General features: G+C 39.4%; 1 protein-coding gene across 1 annotated transcript in view; it reads right to left on the reverse strand.

The window, feature by feature from the left end:
* COG5 (component of oligomeric golgi complex 5) overlaps positions 1–22,760 on the reverse strand; it is a 291,974-nt gene that overhangs the window by 242,419 nt on the left and 26,795 nt on the right. Inside the window, exon 6 of the mRNA XM_075558542.1 lies at positions 12,038–12,158. Within this exon, the coding sequence (XP_075414657.1) occupies positions 12,038–12,158 (121 nt within the window). The remainder of the gene's footprint in view (positions 1–12,037; positions 12,159–22,760) is intronic.

Here is a 22,760-nt window from a genome sequence, read left to right on the forward strand (position 1 = left end):
TTTTCATTAATAAATATAAACTGCCAAGACAATAAACAATAGATTATTTCAATAAAATATTTCAAAGTGTTCAACTGAATATTTTCTAGTCATTAAAATGATCATGAGGACTTGTGTTTCTTAACATTAAAGAATGCCAAACTATCCTGTTAAGTACGAATGTTAAGTATAATATGAATCATAGATAGACTCATGCATAGGCAAAGAGTTGGGACGCTATTTTCCCAAAGTGTTAACGATATATCGAAGGGTGCAGCCTATAATTGAGCTTACAGCAAGTAACATAGACTTGAAATATCATAGTTTACATAATGAAATATATTATTAGTATAATTTTACAAATTAAAAAGGCTTTGAAAATTCTTTGATGATCTTGAAACACCATATCTCCAGGCCTCGTTCCTAAGAAGCTTCTGTGTGGATCCTAACTGCCAGCCTTTCAGCTAGCAGTCTAGTGCTTAAGGGGCAAGGCCACCCAGAAATAACACTGAAATTCTGATTACTCATTTCTCCTTATTATTACAAGAAAACCATCTATGTTTAATGAGGGCTTGTGAGGGGAGAAGCTCAAGTTTTAACTTCAAATAAGGGCTTGAGATTAACTTACACACTTCCGGAGTTCTAAATGGTACAAATGGTTAATGCACTTGGCTTCAAGACCACCCAGAGTTGCCTTGTAAGAAAGGCCTGGTGATTTGCTTCCAATAATACGTCACTGAAAACACTATAGAGCACAGTTCCAATCTGACACACACGAGGTCACAAGATTGGTATCAACGTGACAGCAACAGGTTATTTTTCAAAGATGGAGCCTAAATATTGCTCATAAACAAAAGAATGCTAAGAAACAATAAGCTGAACAATTAATTTGCAACACAGCAGAGAAATAACCAAATTATAGAGAATGAAGAACAAAGAAGAAGAATTAGAAAAGGAAATCCAGGTCCTCTTCTTATCAGCTATGGGCTCCTGGGAATGCTTCCATCTTTGTAAAATGAGAGAGGACCCGTCAGAAGGCTCGTGTGGGACTCGTATGAGATAAAACTGTACAATACTCAACATAATACTTGCCACCCAGCAATCAACGGTGGTTATTTTCATTGTTGTTCTGAATATGTATGCTAAAAACAATTTTAAATACTTTTTAATTCAATTATGTGATCTAGTAATAAAAATAAATTTCTAAGGCTTGACTATAACAATCCACTGCTGTCATAGTGACCCTGCAGGTCAGAGCAGAACTGCTCCCTAGGGCTTTCCAGGCTAGAAATTGTCAATGTGCAGACAGCCTCATCTTTCTCCTGTGCAGCCACCGTTGGATTTGAACTGCTGACCTTGTGGCTAGCAACCCAACAGGTTAACCACTATCCCACCAGGGCCTCTTATTGATTACAATAATTCCTAAAAAAAATAATGTTTTACTTTCCTCGGTAGGAATCTGAGAGAATTTATGATTACTTTTCTTTATCTACTTTTTAAAGATTTTCCTCCAGTAACCATCTCTAACCTGAAAATCTTTATGGTAACCCTTCAATATTTTGTTTCTGAACAAAATGTATTAAAATATATATGGTACAGCTAATAAGTAGCACTTTCACAAACAAGAGATGTACACACGACCACAGAGTGTGATATACTTCAAAATAAAAAATGCTCTATGGTTCTAATTATAAATAATGAGGCAAGAAAAGCACAATCTTGAAGACTCATTATAGACTAACAAAGGTGGAAGTTCTCCTACAAACTCTTGTTGTATTAAATCTTCTCAGCAGTCTTTTGAAACCTGAGAGAGAAGTTAACTTGATTTGTCAAAATCCACACGGTTGACAAGAACTAGATGGTTTCAAAGCTCAGGCTTTCCTAATTAAAAATTAGATAGCAAGACCAATTATGATATTTTATTGTATCATTTTATGATGTCTTTAAGTCTCAAATGTGTTAGGAAAGTGAATAATGCTTTGATGAAAAAGAGGTTTATTACTACTGTGTTGTTTTGATTATCACATTAAAATAACTACCCACCATGAGCCCATTCAACAAGATTTACTCATAAGTCATTTACCCTCAATAAAAGTCTGGCCAACCATTCATATTCATATTTTACTTTAATTTATTTAACATAGTTTAACTAACCCTAAAATATTAATTTCATTACTTAGTTTTAAATGGAAAATCTCTATAATTATATATGGCTGTTCTTTATATTTTACAATATAGACTTTTATGGCCTTGGAAATCCTATATATAGGGTCACTAGGAGTTGGAATCAGCTTGATGGCAGCAAGCATGGTGTCTTGTTTGGGATTATTATACCTCCTTGATGTACCCCAGAACAAATTAGCCACAGAATACGCCCATAGATAACTAATTCAGACAGTTAAGTTTATGATATAACCATTAAAATTCAGAGTATGATTTCATATTTCTCTTGACTTTTTACATATCAAGCAATGAACAAAATTGTAATTTCCTCAGAAGAAAGTTAATATCTTTTTAAAGGAAACATCATTAAATAAGAAGCTCATATTTCTGAGATGGGATGTTTGTATGCATTTAAGATGCATTTCAGTTTTTAAAAAACCAAGATTATTCTTGGGTTGGAAAAAGAAGTTGAGAACTACTGGAGCTGGGAGGACCCTTAAGCCCAAGAATTGAACATTGTGACACATTACCAGTTTGAAGACCTTACACAAGTAAATTGCTCTCGAGTTGTGAGCAATGTACCAGCAGGGGTGACAAAGAGTACGATAGAATACAGTGTCCCTACAAGCATGGTACTCAGCCATCGGGAATGGAACATGTGCCTACATATACTCCTGCCACTTTTAAATATATGGAAAAAAGTACCTAAGTGTATGCAAATTTGCTTCTTGTTTTTTTCAAGATGTCATCCCACGGATTTTCTTGTTTGTTTTGTGTTGGCACTGTATGATTAAAGAGAGAACCTATAAGATAGGGTCACAGGGACTGTGTGGGTTTCATCTATTTGAAAAACTTAAAGACAAATGTCATGTACTTGAACAAAAACCCCAGGAGATTTCTTGTACCGATTTTAGTGTATTTATCTCCACACGGGTAAACTCACATGTAAACATGAGTCCACACGATGGCCGTTTGGATACGAGCACAGCACCATCTCCACCTGGTGGAAGCTACATCCAATCACATAGGTCAGGAATTCAGAGACCATGTACTCAAAGGTGCCTACTGAAAATGTTTATCACCCCAAATTGTTAAACTGTAAGTTTAAAGGTATCTATTAAATTCCTCTCACCAAAGTTGTCACAAAAATCCCATATATTAACATAACCACATACCCCTTTCCAGGGGGAAGAACAGCAGAAAACATGGGGGAAGGGAGGCAGTGGTCAGTGTAAGATAAGAAAATTATAATAATTTAGACTCTATTGAGGGGTTATGAGGGTAGGGGGAAGGAAAAACGAGGAGCTGATCCCAAGGGCTCAATAGAAAGGAACTGTCTAGAACGAATGAAAGCAACAACTTGTACAAACATGCCTGATGCAAGCGATGTGTGGATTGTGACAAGAGTTGTAAGAGTCCCCAATAAAAAGATCTTTTAATAAAAAGAAAAAATCCTACATATTAGATGCATTTAATAATTAAGTCATCTTAAACAGATCATGAAAACAAACCTAATTTAATATGGGAAATATATATGTGGCATATTTATATTTATAACTTTTCCTATGACTAAATAATTTTAATAAGCTTAAAATATTACAACTTGTTAAAATGTTCACCTGCTACAACAGTGGTTCTCAACCTGTGAGTCGTGACCCCTTTGGGGGTCAAACAACCTTTTCATAGGGGTCACCCAATTCATAACAGTAGCAAAATGACAGTTATGAAGTAGCAACGAAAACAATTTTAGGGTTGAGGGTCACCACAACATGAGGAACTGCATGAAAGGGTCCCAGCATTAGGAAGGTTGAGAACCACTGTGCTACAACATCTTTCTACATTTCAAGAAACATTATTAGCCTAATAATTATTGTAGAGATACCTATTATGTAGCAATTCATGCCTCTGAATTACAAATTATGATGTTGGCAAAGAATATTAAATATACCACAGACTGCCAGAAGAACAGCGAAATATATCCTTGGAAGCTCCTTAGAAGCTAGGTACTCTGGACATGTCAGTAAGCAGGCCCAGTCCCTTGAACAAGACATCTTGTTTGGTAAACAGAGGGTCAACAGAAACAGGCGCAGCCCTCAGTGAGGAGTGGCGGCAGGGTCTGCATCAGTAGGGGGACATCAGTGTCAAATGCGTTTGCCTCTAAGTATTGTTTACCAAACTGGAAAATTATTACAGATAACAAGAACACAAGTAGATGGAATAAGCTTATGCTATCTCTTCTTTCCATAATAAATATCTCATAAAATGCCTCTATGATAAATTTAGTCTTCTTTGAGAATATTTTCTTATGATATATGGTGTTAATATACTGCAGCTTAGCAACAAATTGTGAAACTCAAAAAACAAACCGTAGCAATAAAAAAATTAAGGGAGAAAATATTTTCTACCATACTCAACTGCTTAGTTTTAATTTACTGCTGGGCTCTACTTTAAAAAAAGATGAAGAATGTTTAAGTGATGACTGTGGTAACTGTATTTGTGTTGGCATCCTGAAATGTAAATGTAATGTTATTTGAAAATAGGGTTTTCTTTGTAATCTGTGTTGGATATATGCCCTAAACAAGTCATCTCTGAGCTATAAGGGGTGGGCCTAGACATAGAGACATTAAGTACAAACAAGTGGAAGATAGATATGGCTCAAAGTTCACTAAGGTATCAAGAAAGGCCAGCCACAAAAACTGAGGCAAGAATCTACTCCTAGAGCTCAAAGAAAAAGCCTTCCCTTAGAGCAGGGGTCCTCAAACTTCTTAAACAAGGAGGGCCAGTTCACTGTCCCTCAGACCCGTTGAAGGTCGGACTACAGTGTAAAAAAACCTATGAACAAATTCCTATGCACACTGCACATACCTTATTTTGAAGTAAAAAAACAAATGGGGCAAAACACCCGGAGGGACGGATAAATGTCCTCGGTGGGCCGCATGTGGCCCATGGGCCGTAGTTTGAGGACGCCTGCTTAGATTCAGTACCCTGAAGGAGAACTTCTGGCTTCTGGCTACCTAAACTATGAGAAAATAATGTCTATTCTTTAAAATCACCCACCTGTGGTATTTTTATTACAACAGCACTAAGAAACTAAGATAATGTCACAATAGAAACTTGATATAGAATATTGTCACAAACAATGATTAATCCACAACCAGAACATAAAATATATTTACAATATTGTCCTGTTCTATCATGTTGTTTACAGCTGCCATTGAGTCACTTCTGACTCACAGTGACCCCGTGCACAGCAAACAAACACTGCTTGGTCCTGCGCCACCCGACGACCTTTGCCAGGTTTGCGTCCATTGCCGCAGCCACTGTGTCAATCCACCTCAAGGGGTTTCCTCTCTTTCACTGCCCCTCCACTCCATCAAACAGGCTGCCCTCCAGGGACTGGTCCCTTCTGACAATGTGTCCAAAGTACATGAGAAAAAGCCGTACTAGCCTCACTTTCAAGGAGCATTCTGGTCGCAATTCTTCCAAGACAGAACCATTTGTTTTTCTGGCAGTCTATGGTACACTCAATGCTCTTCCCCAGAACCATAATCCAAACGTACCAACTATTCTGCACATATATATTACATCATATATACATATTAGTATGTGAATACTTCATATCTTAGTTCTTAATACTAGACTATCATATTTCAAAGTCATTGAAATATTTTTATATTTAGTTATTATATTCAATATGTATTATATTATATAAAGAACTCATTTATTTTATATTCAAGATATTCTTAGAAAATGGAATAAATTTGTGATATTTTTTTAAAGGACATGTGATTTTTAAAAAGAAGGATGAAATAAAATGGAACAAAATGTGAGTTTTTTTAAAGCCATGGAAGATCTGCCAGTGACAGCAACTTACAGCTGCTACCGATTTTTTTTTTTTTTAATATAGCACTCGTGCTCATGAACGCAGGCTCTGGAACCAAATTCTTACAGCTATGCCAGGTGTGTGAGATTTAGTTCCACTCAAACATACATTCTGTAAAGACCAGGGGAGTTTTCTGTCTTGCCCAGTGATGTATCTTCACTGACTAAAACACAACATGGCACATTATAGGCATTTAATAAACAATCATTGAGTGAATGAGTAAATGTATCCAAACCTTACTTTCCTTATCTGTTACAAAATTTGACTATAACAAAAAACCCCAGGGGGCAAAAAAGTCTTGGTGATATAACAGCTAAGTCGTTGGCAAGAAAACAGAAGATAGCAGTTTGAACCCACCCCCTAGGAAAAAGATCTGGCAATCTACTTCTATATCAAGAACAGCCAAGAAAATCTTATGGGCGGTTCTACCATGTCATGTGGGGTCTATCTGAGTTGGAATAGACTTGACAGCATCTAACAGATACAGAGGGAGAAGCAATGTCCTTCCCTCTGAGTACTGTCCTTCTGGCTCCTCTGCACTTGTCATGAATTCGTATGAAAAGGCTTCAGACTTGCTGGACACCAGGGAAAGAATAATGAATTTCCTCAATGAGTAACTTACTGAGAGACAGAGATTAACGCTGATGCTTCTCCATTCGTGGAGGACACTGAGTTGGGGAAAGGTCCTACTTGAAGTGTTCAAAGAATCGTTAGGCTCTGGATACAACTATTGCTTGATTCATGGAGGAGGAAAGGCTGGGTCTTGTTCTCTGTCTCCTTAGCTTACCGAACTCAAACACTTTATCTTCGCTGGGTCAACGTGAAGCCCGGGGGAATGCCCAGCAATGGTTCAGTAACAGCACCACGACGCTACAATGCAGTGAGTACTCAACAGATACTAGTCCTTCTCTTCCAACCTCAATCATAGTATATTTTTGTTATTCTATATCCACTGCCTTCTATACGTATTTTATAATCAGGTTGTCAATTTCTAAATAAAAGCCTGTTGGAGCTTAGATTGCGATTATGCTGAATCTGTAGATTAATTTGGGGTGAATGTACATGAAGTCTTGTAACTCATGAAAAGGGAATATTTATCTATCAATACTTTATTATTTTCAACAATTTTGAAGTTTTCAGAGTACAAGTCTTGTACATGCTGAAAGATTCATCCTTCATATTTCTGCGATAAAGTGGTATTTTACATTTTCAATCTCCCACTGTTTATTATTGGTAGAGTATATAGAAATACAAATTTCATCTTGATTTCATTGAAGGTTCCACTGGCAATACAAATGTCAAAATTTATCAAACTATATTTTCAAGATGTTCAGTTTATGGCACATGACTTATACCCCAATTCAAAAATTGGAAAGGTAGCAGTTTAATTGTCCTTATGTATCTATATTTATTTGATATATAATCCATAGATCATAACATTCACCCTTAACTTAACCTTAGTATATATTCACAAGATTAGACAACAATTCATCACGAATTCCAGATCACTTTCATCAACACCCAAAGAAACCCATTTACTGGCCACCTCACATTTCCCTAGGCCCTCAGAATATATTGAACAGGATATATATGGCAGTGTATTGGTTTCACATTAGTTTTAAGTGACTACAGCAGATACACTCCTATCAGTCATCACTGTGCTGTAATAAGAACCATAACCATAATAATTAAAAACAAAACAAAAAAGCCTTACTGCTTCAAGTTGACTCTTACTCACAGAAACCAAAAAGGACATGGCAGAACTGTCCTTGTGGATTTCCAAGGCTAAACATCTTTCCAGGAGCTGAAAGCCTCATCTTGTTCCCACCGAACAGCTGGTGGGTTTGACTGCTGACCTTGTGGTTAGCAGCCCACAGGTATAGCCTGTATGCCACCAGCACTCCACACATAGAGAATCATTTTAGAAACGGTTCAGTAACAGCACTGAGTGTGCATGTCTAGTGGTGGTGGTGGCTCGTGCTATCCAGGCGATTTTGACTCACAGTGACCCTGTAACAAGAGCAAAACACTGCCTGGTCCTGTGCCACCTCTACCACTGTGGCGATGTGAAAGCCCTTACTGCACCCACCGTGTCAATCCATTCTACCGGGGTCTTGTTACATGTGCTAAAGACTGCTAAATTATTACTTTTATTAAAATATCAATGCTCAATGTCGAAACATGATTAAGCTTCCTCTTAGCTTCTCTTTATGAATTAATGATGTCAGGACCAGCCAACATCAGCACACAGTAATGCATGCTGAAGAGATGCTACCACTAGAAATACAGAACTGCTAACAACCTGCAAAGCTTTACACACGGATACACACTGTTTGGGGATCATTTCAACATAAACTACACTTTCTCAACAACATCTTAAGACATCTAATATTCACGAGACATTTAACATTTACAACACCACACTGGAAGGACAATGAGTTTATGTTCTACACGGTACCAGTTCAGAACATTATGATTAAGACTTACGCTGGCTAGTTTGGGGCCTTTTTTTTTAAAGGTGACAAGATCACCATTTGTATTACAGCATCTATCACTTATAGAAAAGGCAGTGATCATAGCCAAATCTAGTCATTTTTCATAATGGAGAAGCATCAGGGTGATCAATATACATAATCCATTTTAGAATGATTTGTATCAGTTTCCAATGGTTCTATTACCATGCAGATTATTTCTGGAGCATGTAAATTAAATGTGACAGAGCAAAAAGTAACAGCTGATACTAGGTGTTTTACACTCCTATGTTTAGCACCTGCTGTGAAAACCAGGCTCAAGCATTACTCACTTCTTAAAAATTAACTTGTTGCCAAATATAATCAAGCTTTGACTGGATGGCAGTGAGTTTGGAGGGTTTTTGTTTTGTTTTTAAAATTATGACAAGAATACTAACTAAATCATAAAATAGCTATAATCCTTGGGATGTACCTGAGCAAGGTCTATGTATGAATATCCAACAATTAAAATGCTGTTAAAATAAGATTTGTGGAGGATAGCCTGTTAAGAATATGGAAAATGCATTAATGTAAGACTATGTTATTAAAATATTAAAGTGAGCAAAATTCAGATCAAATATGTAATGCTCATCTTTCAAATATGTAATGCTCATCTTTCTGATATTAATTTGGCATTAACTACTTTCAAAATACACTGCCTGATACAGAGAATTCTTGATAAATGAAATGAATATAATCAAAGACCTTCTGAACCCACATATGTACAGAGAAAAATAAACATTCCTTTCAGGAAAATTACTTGGTAGCCAATAAAAAGAAAGCCAAAAAGCCTCACGAAAATGCAGGTGGTAAGCAAGTTTATGTACTCTCATTAGTTAATCAAAACTTTTGGCTGAAAAATTATTAAATGCTTTATGATGGGTACTCGGTCTCCCACAACTCCCTCTGCTTTTCTGCTGGGATCTATAACTCATTGGCATGGACATGCAGAGCTCACAATGCTCACAGTTATGAGGTTTATTAAGGAAGTTAACAGGCTACAATTCAAGTGAGAAATGTTGAGGATACAGTTGTTCAGTTCGGACAGTTTCTTCTCTGCCATGCCCATAAGAAGACCTCTCTCTGGCCCTCAGCCACTTCTCATGGCCTCTGCTATACTTGTGCAATGTTAAAAAAAACTCTTTTAGGGCTGCCAATAAGCCACCTCGCTGAGAAGCAACAAAGCCCACATGGAAGAAGCTCACCAGCCTGTGTGATCATGAAGTACCGGAGGGGATCAGTTATCAGGTATCAAAGAACAAAAAAATCATATCATTGTGTGCTCACCTCCCTGATATGATTGCTGAAGATAAATAGGTGCATAAGTAAATGTGGTGAAGAAAGCTGATGGTGCCCGGCTATCAAGAGATATAGCATCTGGGGTCTTAAAGGCCTGAAGGTAAACAAGTGGCCATCTAGCTCAGAAGCAACAAAGCCCACATGGAAGAAGTGCACCAGCCTGTGAGATCATGAGGTGTTAAAGGATCAGGTATCAGGCGTCAAAGAAAAAAAAAAAACCATATCATTGTGAAAGGGGGGGGGGGCTGCAGAGTGGAGACCCAAAGTCCATCTGTAGGCAACTGGACAGCCCCTTATGGAAGGGTTCCATGGAAGAGATGAGCCAGTCAGGGTGCAGTGTAGCAATGATGAAACACAGAACTTTCCTCTAATTCCTAAATGCTTCCTCCCTCCACCACTATCATGATCCCAGTTATGCCTTACAGATCTAGCTGGACCAGAGGATATACACTGGTACAGATAGGAACTGGAAACACAGGGAATCCAGGGCAGATGATCCCTTCAAGACCAGTGCTGAGAGTGATGATACCTGGAGGGTGGGGTAGAAAGGGGGAACCGATTACAAGGCTCTACATATAACCTCCTCCTGGGGGATGGACAACAGAAAAGTAGATGAAGGGAGTCATTGGACAGTATAAGACATGACAAAATAATAACTTGTAAATTATCAAGGGTTCTTGAGGGAGGGGGAGCAGGGAGGGAGGGGGATAAATGAGGACCTAATGCCAAGGGCTTAAGTGGAGAGCAAATGTTTTGAGAATGATGAGGGCAATGAATGTACAAATGTGCTTTACACAGTTGATGTTTGTATGGATTGTGATAAGAGTTGTATGAGGCCCCAATAAAATGATTTTTAAAAGGGGGGGGGATGCCAATAAATGCCCAAAGGGCAGGCCACTCCACTGTAAGCCTCAATACAAAGGCACCCAACTCCAGCTCCATTGGTCAGCAAACCCAGCTCCCCTAACATCCTGGCTAAAAGCACTCAGTTTTACTTGCTCTGTGGGCTAGGGAGCTCACTGTTCTGTCTCCTACTCTGGCTCCTGGGTCTGCTGCTGCTGTTCCCCTTGTATTAAAGCTGTCTCCTGGATCAAGGAGGTTCCATGGACAGGGATTGTGGGTCCACAGGACACACTCTACCTCTGGCTGTTGTCTTTTGCCAATAGTGAGATGCCCTTTGCTACTTCTGAGATGGCTGCTTTTATACCCAGGAAAATGGCAATCACAATGAACTCTGTTAAGCACTCATGGTTGAATCATATCATTCCATCAGTATCTACGCCCACCTTCTTACTCAGCCCCACCAGGAAAAGGAAGGTTGTTCGATTGGAGTAGCACAGGGTAAGACTAGAAGAACCATATTAAATAATTCACTGCATTGCAAAGGGCCTTGTAGCTTGTTAACAGGCAAATCCATGTAAGTCAAACTCTTAAATGCCATGAGTCTGCTCTAAATGTTTGAGAAAAGAATAGATGAATAAAGAAATGGAATAAGTAAATCTTCTTATCATAATATGAGCAATGGGATCCATCAATTAAAATGCAGTGCATCCCCTTAGTATTTCCCCTAGAGAAGTGAAAACATGCTTACACAAAAGCACGTACACAAATGTTTACAGCAGCTCTATTCATAATGGCTGAAAACTGGAGACATGCAAATGCAATGTCTTTAAAGTGGTGATGGGGTACACAGACTGTGTGACTTCCACACTATAGCAAGCACACTCAGAAAGCCAAAGTAACAAGCGAGCGGTTCACAGAACACCCTGCTGAAACTCCAAGGGAATTAAAAGGCTGAGGAAAAGAAGCAGCGTCAAATGCATACACACGATCTAATTCCATTGAAGTGAAATTCTCAAGAAGACAATGATGGAAACAAACTCAGGGCTGCCGAGATTAGAGGAAGGGGTAAAGTGTGATCATAAAAGGAAAACCTGAGGGAGTCTGGGAAGGTAATAATATTCTGTACAAGATTACAGTGGTGGTGATGGGTTAAAATTCATAGTCCTGAAGAGCAAAAACGAGTGGATACCACTGTATGATCATGTTAAAAATAATTGGCATTTCCAAGTTATCAACTAACAATGATATCAGATATAGTCAGTTTTTACACATATTTTTTCAGTGTCTGTTACAGGTGATTAATACCACATCATAAATTAAGTAAGAGTCTTTAAAACTCTTTCATCGAAAGAAGACTTACCAAGCTCATTGAGACTCTGAGCAGCTTTTGTTATCTCTCTGCTTCCGCCTTGCAATTGTCCATGGAGTCTCTTGCTGAGATACAAGATGCGTATTATTCTCCGAAGCAAATCACAGGCAACCTGTGAAAATAGCAATGTGAAATAAGGACAGGCAACCCATGAAGTCTTACGATCATTGTTGCCTATGTGAATTCTTCCTAGATTCTAAAGATTCATTTATCCATATCAGAGGTCCTCAAACGCTTTAAACAAGGGGCCAGTTCACTGTCCCTCAGACCCATTGGAGGGCTGGACTATAGTTTTAAAAAAAACAACTATGAACAAATTCCTATGCACACTGCACATATCTTACTTTCAAGTCAAAAGCAAACAGGGAAAAAACACCCAGTGGGCTCGATAAATGTCCTTGGTGGGCCGCATGTGGCCCATGGGCCGTAGTTTCAGGACCCCTGATCCATCTCCCCTAGTCTGCCCCCCACATAGCAAAAATTAAATAAGCACAGGTCTTTAAAAGTATCAAATCCCCTAGGAAAAACAGATAAATACCATATTTACCATCTACATTAAATTCTAATTTATCCTAGATGGTTAGAAAAGGAAAGAAATAGAGCACTTGGGACTGAGGCGCTATGTAAACAACACAGCAAACTCCTTTCAGCTGAACCTATTTCAACATACAGCAGCCCCTATGGGAGGGAACAGAACTGACCATAAGAGCTTCTGAGGCGGTGACTGATACAAAAGCAAACTGCAACGTCTTTCTCCTGCAAGTGGTGGATGGGTTTGAACTGCCAACCTACTGATTAGCAGCTGAGTGCTTAACTATTGTGCCACCAAGGCTCCTATCCAAGATACAGTCCTGATTATTAAACTAGAATCTCTCGGGATGAGAACTGAATCATACATCTATGTTTTTTCTTACTATTAGCAGTTGGTTCCAGTGCACAACCAAGGTTGACAGCCACAGTGCTTAGTTTTGTGATGTCTTTTCCTAGTGATACATCTTACCTAATACTGTGTTTTGAGTTGTTAGCAACCACTTATACTAAATGTTCAAATCTATTACAACATAGTTAGAAAATGATATTACAATTCCATCATCTCATCTTCATTTGCCCTCTCAAACTCTCATTCTGACTCAGAGAGACCCTGGAGGACAAAGCAGAAGTGCCCATGTGTGTGTCCCAGGCTGTAAATCTTTATAGGAGAAGGCCTCGTTTTTCTCCCAGAGCAGCTGGTGGCTTCAAACTGCTGACCTGCTGGTTAGTAGCCCAACATAGATGTCATTAAGCCACCTTTATTGGTTAGAATATAACATCTTCTATGAAAAGAAACTTCACCACATTTTCTGTCTGTTTGCTGGCGCCCTGGCAGCACGGTGCTTGAGTCCTTGACTGCTAATTGAACGGTTAGTGATTCACCCCCCAGCCCCTTCCACTGGAGAGAGACAGCAGTCCTCTCCTGTGAAGATTTGCAGCTTTGAAGACCTGACAGAACAGGGTCACTGTAAGTCAAAACCAAATGGATGGCAATGGGTTTGTTTTGGATTGTTGTTGTATTACTGATTTCCACAGTGGGAAAGTCTGTACCAGGAAACAAGAATGAACAGTATCTTCTTTCCCTTGGTCTATCAGTTTTCAAAATGGACGACGGACTTGCCGATAACCACCAAGATGACCAATGGGTGTTTTAGGTTTTTGTGAAGATATTTTGGGAGGAGTATCATTCTGAACTTATACATGTAAGCATATTATGGCATGCCAATCCATTGTGCCTCAATGCTTAGGTTGTTTCATTTCAAGCCAGTGGGAGCCTCTGAGTCTGATCACTGTTGTGGTTGGCGGAGAACTACGAAATTCCCTAGGGCACAGACTGTGAGGGTTAAAATGGGATGGCAAGCCACCCCTCATCCAGTCGGATTCTGAGTCTTTTTGTCACGGTTCTGGTAATTAATCATTGATACATCCCTTGTATCTAGTATAAACATATTTTAGGAACATTTTATATATTTATATTCCATACTTGGAATAAACCAAAGAGCCATGGTCTTTCACAGGAAGTAGCACTTCAAGATTGCATTCCAGGAAGTAGGCTTGCTCATTCCTTGGGCTTTATATAACTAGGAAATGTCAGAATTCGAATCACATATTAATTTGTGTCAAGCCATCACTTGAAAAGTACATCTATAGCCAATCAAACCAACACCACTGCCATTGAGTCAATGACAACTCATAGTGACCTTATAGGACAGAGTAGAATTGTTTCCTGGGGTTTCCAAGACTGTAACTCTGTTGGGGAGCAGACAACCTCATTTTTCTCCTGGGGAGCCACTGCTGATTGAAACTGCTAGCTTTGTAGTTAGCAGCCCCACTCCTAACCGACACCACCACCACACACGAATATGAAGTCGCTTCAAAATATTCAGGGAAAAAAATTCTACTATCTTTCAATTCTATTTTCAACACACTCTGTGAAGGCCTCTCATATATGTATATGTGTGTGTGATATTTTAAGATAAAATCCGTTGCATTCAATTAACAATAAATTGATCATGAGCTCATACTGATGTAGGTATTTCCAAATAAAATGCAGGTGGCCAGGGTGTTTGTTTGATCCTCTACCTTACATAAGTATATAATTTCTCCCACACAGAGAATACAGCCTCTCAAAAACGTGGGATAACAGAATTCAATTTTTAAGTATGCATTCTTTTGCATAATACACAGAAAATATCTGAGTAACAAAACCAACACTACAACCAAAACTATGGGGGCTGAATACTTTTCTTAAAATTTTCATGTGCTCTTCCCACACTTTTTACACTTTAATTCTATTTTATTGTCTGAGTACTTCAATTGCTATTCAGTTATTTCAACTGCCTGGAATAAATCCTATAGTAGATTGCTAAGGGCAAATACAATGAAGTGACTTACCACATATACTCGAATATAAGCCACCCCGAGTATAAGCCGAGTTACCTAATTATTACCTGGGAAACCAGAAAAACTGATTGGCTCGAATACAAGTCTAGGGTGGGAAATGAAGGATGTGCATTAACACAGAGACCAGAGGGGAGAGACGGAGCACAGCCACAGACCCAGCCTTACCAGTTCAGCTGTTGGCATAAGTGAATCACTACGGGTGCTTCTGCAAATTGGAGCCGTCCACATCATAGGACAGCTCTGATTGGTTAGATGTGAGTAAACAAACATTCAAAGCGCTGCAGTGTCAGCACATTTTTTGTGCTGAAAAGTCTTGTCTTATACACCAATATATACGGCACTTAATATGACCCTTCTACCCATACCTGCATGGCCTTGTTATTCTCACAAAATGATTAAGAATGCCTACACAAATAAGCTGCTGTGGCCCACCAAGGGGATTGGATAGCATTGCTAATATTGCCAATTGGTGTATGGAACAAAGGGATTGGTCAGTTTGTTATCCTGCTAAGATCAAAGGGAACCGGTCCCAGAAGCACCAGAGAGGAGCTCACTAACAGGAGTGGATCTCATCTTTGGACTCATGCTCCTTGTGTTAAGAACCTTGTAGACCCAGGAGACAGACAGCGGTAACACTAGAAAATGAATGAGACAGCTAAAAGCAATGGTAAGCATGGTGGAGAAACAACAGCTGCAAAAACAGGAGCCCTTTCCAAGACAGCACTGTGGTCTTCCTGGTCCAAAGAAAGGTGGCCACCGCGGGTGTGCAGATCCATAAAGCAAGGGAGCTGATCACCTTCTGGCAGGAAACTTACTGAAGAGAGGAGTGCCTGCAGAAATTCACTGGTGGAACTAAAGAAATTTATAAAACTTGGCAGAGAAGAGGCTGATGTGACCAAAGAACTGTAACTTAAGTCATTACTGATACTGAATTGGAACCTGTTATTTCCCTAATAAACCCAGCAACTGAGTGTGGTCTGTGAATTGTGTGCCCATTGCTTTACATTACTGCAGCCAGCAAACAATGAGGAACAGCTGGTGTCAGAACTGGTAAAGAGGTTGAGAAGGTGTGTCTGCTTTCTACTTCATAGGAATCAGCCTTGGCCTGTTGATAGGTATTCTTTCACCCTCTTGGGAAGTTGAGTAAGAAAGTCTACCACCACCATTAGGCTGTCATTTTTACAACAATATTTCCTGCGCTCTTGCATATTGGTGTCAATGTCTGTATTTGAAAAATCAGTTGGCTGATGTATCAATTAATTATGGTTTCAAAACCAAATTAAATCAAGATTTAGTGACATAAAACAACAATGATTTGTTTTTTACAGCACTTAGCATGGCAGCATCACTCATAACACTCAGATAATTGAATACATTCCTTAGGTAAAAGATGTGGACAGGGTTTACGCCAAGGAAATCTGGTGGGGTGCAGTGCTGAAGTACGTCAGCAGTTCGAACCCACCAGGTGCTCTGCAGGAGAGTGAAGTGATAGTTAACTTCCATAAAAATGGGCAGCCTTAGAAGCCCTTAGGGGCAGTACTACTTTATCTTATAATGTCGCTTAGAGCAGGAATCAACTCAATGCCCAAAGGTTTGGGTTAGGTTTTGACTGTTTTGTGTCGTGTCCCCTCAGGCCAGCTATCTGTTGCATTCAATTAACAATGAAGCTGGTCTGCACACTATAAGAAAGCTCTGCTCAGATATCTGGTCCCTGATTCCTTTGCAACATGATGGCCTCAAGGTAGTTGAACTTCTCACATGGAGACTGGCTTTGCAAGAGCCAAACCCAGGACCAACGTGGTCCTTTTTAAAGTCTTGGGCCCAAACGCAGATGATCACTTCAATCACCAGGAATTTTTGGATGTCATACCCAAGTAACACTAAATGATTTTTAGTGTTTATGGAGACTTGCAAATTACAATAAAACCCACAAAATCTTGGAACCTGTGTAAAGTGAAAATCTACCAGAGAGAGTAAACTCATACATGGTCCAACTGAGGTGAGAAACCTGTAAGACTCAGAAAAACGCAGCAGCCCCACTGTGGGGCAGCTCTCCCAGGTTTACTGTGTTCTTCTAGTGCCACCTCCCCACTTCCTTCCTTTCTACTATGTTCATTCAGGTGATAATCATGAAGTTTACACGCCATGTAACAATAAAAATAAAATCATTTAGAAAGACCCTACAAAATTATCTGACAAAATAATATGCATATAAACAGAGATTTAATAAGTAAACTCCACCCTCTTTTCTTCCAAAATTGTCTTAAAACGTACATACTTAAGTTTAAATAAATAAATAAACCTTAATTTTTGTGAAACTTAAGGCAATCGAGTCAACTTGACTGGGCCAGGATTCTCAGTCTCTAGTGCTCCAGGGGAATTTACCTAAGTTACATGGAAATTAATAATAGGTCTTAATTGAAAAATCACTGAAAATCTTCGATGAAGGAGCTCTGGTGGTGTAGTGGTTTAAAGGCTGGGCTGCTAACTGCAAAGTCAATAGTTCGAACTCAGCAGCCAATCTTCAGGAGGAGGGCTTACATTGCCATAAACATTCACTGGCTTTGAAAGGCAAAAGCACGATTCTACTGTGCCCTATAGGGACACTATGAGTCAAAATTAAGCTTCTAATCTCCCATAATCAGTGTACATAGATGCTGTTGAAAAGCTTGTGCTGGATTTTAGATCTTGTATCTGGTTTATTCACAACTTGAGCCAATAGTCTGTCTTAGTGCCTGAGGATCATAATTCATCAGTGGCCCGGTCTCACTTGCCAACCTTGGATATTTTTGCCTCTGCAGCCACAAGCCTGACATGCTAAAATGTAAAATGGCCCTTCTAGCCACCATTCTGCCTTTTGTGATGTATTGTAAATTTTAGCCTCTATACGTGTGCCTACAATTCAATTCTAGAAGGAGTTATCTGCCTTGTTAAGAAGGCAGGAGAGTGGGATATAGTTGAGTCCTCAACTTACTGAAAGCTAAGACTCAAGTCGCCATCCTTTGCTCTCTGGAGGGTATGGTTTACAGAAGGTAAACACCACACTTCCATCAAAGTCATCTCTCTCTGCTTGCACATACCATGAAATGTAATCATTCCATCGTATCAAGAAGAACAGTGCAATCACCACCACGATCACTTTCACACCACACCGGCTAAATCTCCCCTGTCATTGCTACGAATCTGATTACTGACTCTCCAGATTGACCTCGCCTGCATTTGCAAATTGGAAGCAAACAGGAAGGAAGCAAATAGAAATCAAGCAAACAAACAAAAAACCAGCCACAATGTCTGGACAAAACAGAGAAACTTCAATCAAAAAGAAAGGAGAAATATTAAAAACTGTGACTTTAAAATGGGTCAAAAGGGAGATACAATAATAAAACATTACAAGAGTTGACGGGACTGTGCTCTGTGTCTGAGAGCAAAGCTACTCACATCGCCCTCTGTGGTCAGAGGGGATCCACATCATGCCAACAGGAGCCTAGTGCTGAGGCCTTGGTGGCAAAAACCCATTAGGTGCTAGTTACCACTTAAAATGACTATTGACCAGGGGCTTGATTAGCCATATTGACAATGAGAAGCAGTGTTGCTTTTGATCTTGCTAAGCAAGCAAAACCTGCATTTCCTGCAGGGTGCTGTGCTCTGTTGCTCTGCATCTTGCATCTAGCTTGCCTCTGTCTGACGCCCATTTCGTGGGACTTAAGTTGCTTCCACAGCCTGTGGATGAGGAGATTCCTCCGGATGAAAATCTGAACTTCAAATTTGGGACATACCAGATCCCGCCACCACATGAGCCATTTGCATAATAGTTCATGAGTTCTGTGAGACATTGCAGCAGAAATAAAAGCCCTGGGAAAAGTAAGAAATTAAAGGGAAGAATGGTGGTTGATACCAGTATGGTGGGAGATCATGGAGTGCTAACACAGTTTGGAAAAGTCAGACATTTGGTACATCTTTAATCTCCACCTCATTGGAACTAGTCTTGTTGTAGTCTTTCTAAGACAAATTAATTTTGCCCCTGCCAACCTTGGATTCATTTGCCTCTGCAGCCACAGCCTGCTGTCTCCTGCCAGTCTTGGTTTCAAAGGGCCCTGCAGCTAGTGAGTCAGGAGAAACCTCCAGGCTAACATCTGACCCACAGACTTGGAACTCGCCCCTTTTACCGCTGTGGGTGCCATTTCTTGATATACAGTCTCTATACATATGTAAGCTTCACTGACTTGGTCTCCTTAGAAGAAACCAGCCGAGGAAAGATTTATAGATATACACCATTGCTCATTGCAGCTTAATTCACAATAGCAAAAAGATGAAAACAAGTCAAGCATCCGAAAACAGATAAACAAAATATTATATGCATAATTAAAATCTATAATCTAATGCTATTATATAACAAGTAGTAATATTTATATAGCATTATTCAACCATAGCGAGAAATGAAACACTGAAACATGCTTCCACATGGGTGATCCTGGAAAACAATGTGCGAAGCAAGCTTCCAAAGGCTAAATACTTTCTGGCGCCACTTCTATGAAATAGCCACAGTCACAGACAAATGCATGGGGACAAAAGTTTTCTGATGGCTGCAGGCTGGCTGGATGGAGAATAACATGGCATTTATGACTGAAGGGTAGAGTTTCTGAGTAAGTAAAGCTTTTGGTATGGATTGTGGCTTCACAATGATGGCTGCACAATACGATAAATGTAACTAATGTCATTGAATTGCACATTGTTAAATGGATAAACTGGGTGACTTTTCTTATACAAATTTTCAAGAGTAAATTTTTTTTTTTTACATTTTATTAGGGGCTAATACAACTCTTATCACAATCCATACATATACATACATCAATGGTATAAAGCACATCCGTACATTCTTTGCCCTAATCATTTTCAAAACATTTGCTCTCCACTTAAGCCCTTTGCATCAGGTCCTCTTTTTTTCCCCTCCCTCCCTGCTCCCCCCTCCCTCATGAGCCCTTGATAATCCACAGATTGTTATTTTGTCATATCTTGCCCCCCTTCTCTGCCATCCATCTCCAAGGGAAGAGGTCACATGTGGATCCTTGTAATCAGTTCCCCTTTTCCAACCCACTCACCCTCCACTCTCCCAGCATCGCCCCTCACACCCCTGGTCCTGAAGGTATCGTCCACCCTGGATTCCCTGTGCCTCCAGCTCCCATATGCACCTGTGTACAACCTCTGCCCTATCCAGTCCTGCAAGGTAGAATTCGGATCATGGTAGTTGGCGGGAGGAAGCATCCAGGATCTGGGGGAAAGCTGTGTTCTTCATCGGTACTACATCACACCCTGACTGACCCATCTCCTCTTCTAAACCACTCTATGAGGGGATCTCCAGTGGCCGACAAATGGGCTTTGGGTCTCCACTCTGTACTTCCCCCTTCATTCACTATGGCATATATATATATATATATATATATATATATATATATATATACACACACACACATATTTTTTTTTTGCACGATGCCTTATACCTGGTCCCTTTGGCACCTCGTGATCGCACAGGCTGGTGTGCTTCTTCCATGTGGGCTTTATTGCTTCTGAGCTAGATGGCCGCTTGTTCACCTTCAAGCCTTTAAGACCCCAGACACTATCTCTTTTGATAGCCGGGCACCATCAGTTTTCTTCACCACATTTGCTTATGCACCCATTTGTCTTCGGCGATCGTATCATGGAGGTGTGCAGCCAATGATATGATTTTTTGTTCTTTGATGCCTGATAACTGATCCCTTCAGGACCACGTGATCACACAGGCTGGTGTGTTCTTCTATGTGGGCTTTGTTGCTTCTGAGCTAGATGGCCACTTGTTTATCTTCAAGCCTTTAAGACCCCAGACAGTATCTCTTTTGATAGCCGGGCACCATCAGCTTTCTTTACCACATTTACTTGTTCACCCGCTTTGGCTTCACCAGTTGTTTCGGGAGGGTGAGCATCGTAGAGTGCCAATTTAATAAAAGAAAATATTCATGCATAGAGGGGGTGCTTGAGTAGAGGCCCAAGGTCCTTCCGCCACCTTAATACTAAACCTATAAATATAGACATATAGATCTATTTCCCCATCCTCATATATATTTGCATATACATGTCTTTGTCTAGACCTCCATAAATGCCCCTTGACTCCTAGCTCTTTCCTCCATCTCCTTTCACTTTCCTCCTGCCCTACCACCATGTTCCGTCCCTACCTGGGCTACAGCTATCCCTCAATAGTAAATTCTTAAAAACTCATTTCAAAAGTTAAAAAACAGTTTAAAAACTGAAATGATAAAAATTTAAATATACATAGTTAAAAATATAAAAACTTATGTCAGTATGTGAATTCTGTCTTAATGCTGTTATATTTTTAAAATATATCATTAAAAGTTTTTAAGATGTAAGAGTCTTAAAACTCGGATTCGCTTATTTAAAAGTTTTGAAAATTAAATGATCTATGTGAGGGGTAATAAGCTCACTGCATAAGCAAACTCACTGCCGTCAAGCTTTTTTGTGCTCATAGCAATGGCAGGACAGTTGACGAGGCTGTAACTCTCTGCAGGACTGGAAAGCCTCCCACTGCACAGCTGGTGCTTTCAAACTGCTAACCTTGAGATTAGCAGCCCAACAGGTAACCACTAGGCCACCAAGGCTCCCACCCTAATCAAACAATGCTAAAATGAGCTAAGACAAAGGATGATCCGTGGGTGGTAACTAAATTCAACGCATGTCTTCATGTACACAGATGGAGTCAGAAGGTTCTGCATTGGTAAAGATGAGGTAGTCTGAGAAGAAAGTGAATTGGAGCGAGAGAGGCAAAAGGATTTAAGTACCATAGTATTTTCTTATAGCTGAGGTACAATCACGGGGATTTTATGTCCAAGGCATAAGCATCCTTCATCTCTTTCTTGCTCTCTTACACTGTATGCATGGAAATGATTTTGGACTCAAAGAACAGAGGAGATCAAACAAAAGCACTAAGGTTCTCCTAAGTTCAGAATGGAAATTGCTGGACAAAGTGATTAGAATAACAATGATTAAAACCTAAATAAGCTCCCAAAGAGCCTTCAGACTTCAAAAAATTTGAAAAGCAACCAATTTCTAAGATGAAAATCCATCATAGGAAATAAATCAATAAAGAATATAAATATAGGAAACAGACACAACAAAATATACCTCACCTTTAAATCTTTTCTTTCCTATCCTTTCTTCCTCTTTCATAATCTACCCAGTTATTCAACTCACTTCTCACACTGTACTATTTCTTACATCAAACAGGCTAATATGAAGGGACTTCAAAAAAGTTCATGGAAAAATGGAACCAAAAGATAATGGTATTTCCCCATCACTTTCAAAGCCCCCTCATATTTAATAACATAATACAAATAAAAACAATGTTTATCTTAAAATATGTGCAATCTTGTCTTCTTATGCCTATAGAACCATAAAAATTTTTAAAATTTAAAACATACAATTACAGAAATTTTCCGTTTCACAGAACCACAGCATTTTAGAGTTAGAAAAGGGTTCACAGTTTCATTCCAAGTGCTTATTTTAAAAAGAATAAATTAAGCTTGTTCAAAAGACTCCTTGTGGCACAGTGGGTTCAGCATTGGACCGGTAACTGTAAGGTCAACAGTTCAAAAACACCAGTTGCTTTATGGGAAAAAGATGGGCATTTTGCTTCAGTAAGCATTCATAGTCTTAGAAACTATAAGTAGTATATACTACCTTAAATAAATAAATAAAGTTTTATTGGGGTGTAATCCACATATCGTACAATAGT

The sequence above is a fragment of the Tenrec ecaudatus genome, chromosome 9 (assembly GCF_050624435.1).
Source record: "Tenrec ecaudatus isolate mTenEca1 chromosome 9, mTenEca1.hap1, whole genome shotgun sequence".
NCBI classification, from domain to species: domain Eukaryota; kingdom Metazoa; phylum Chordata; class Mammalia; order Afrosoricida; family Tenrecidae; genus Tenrec; species Tenrec ecaudatus.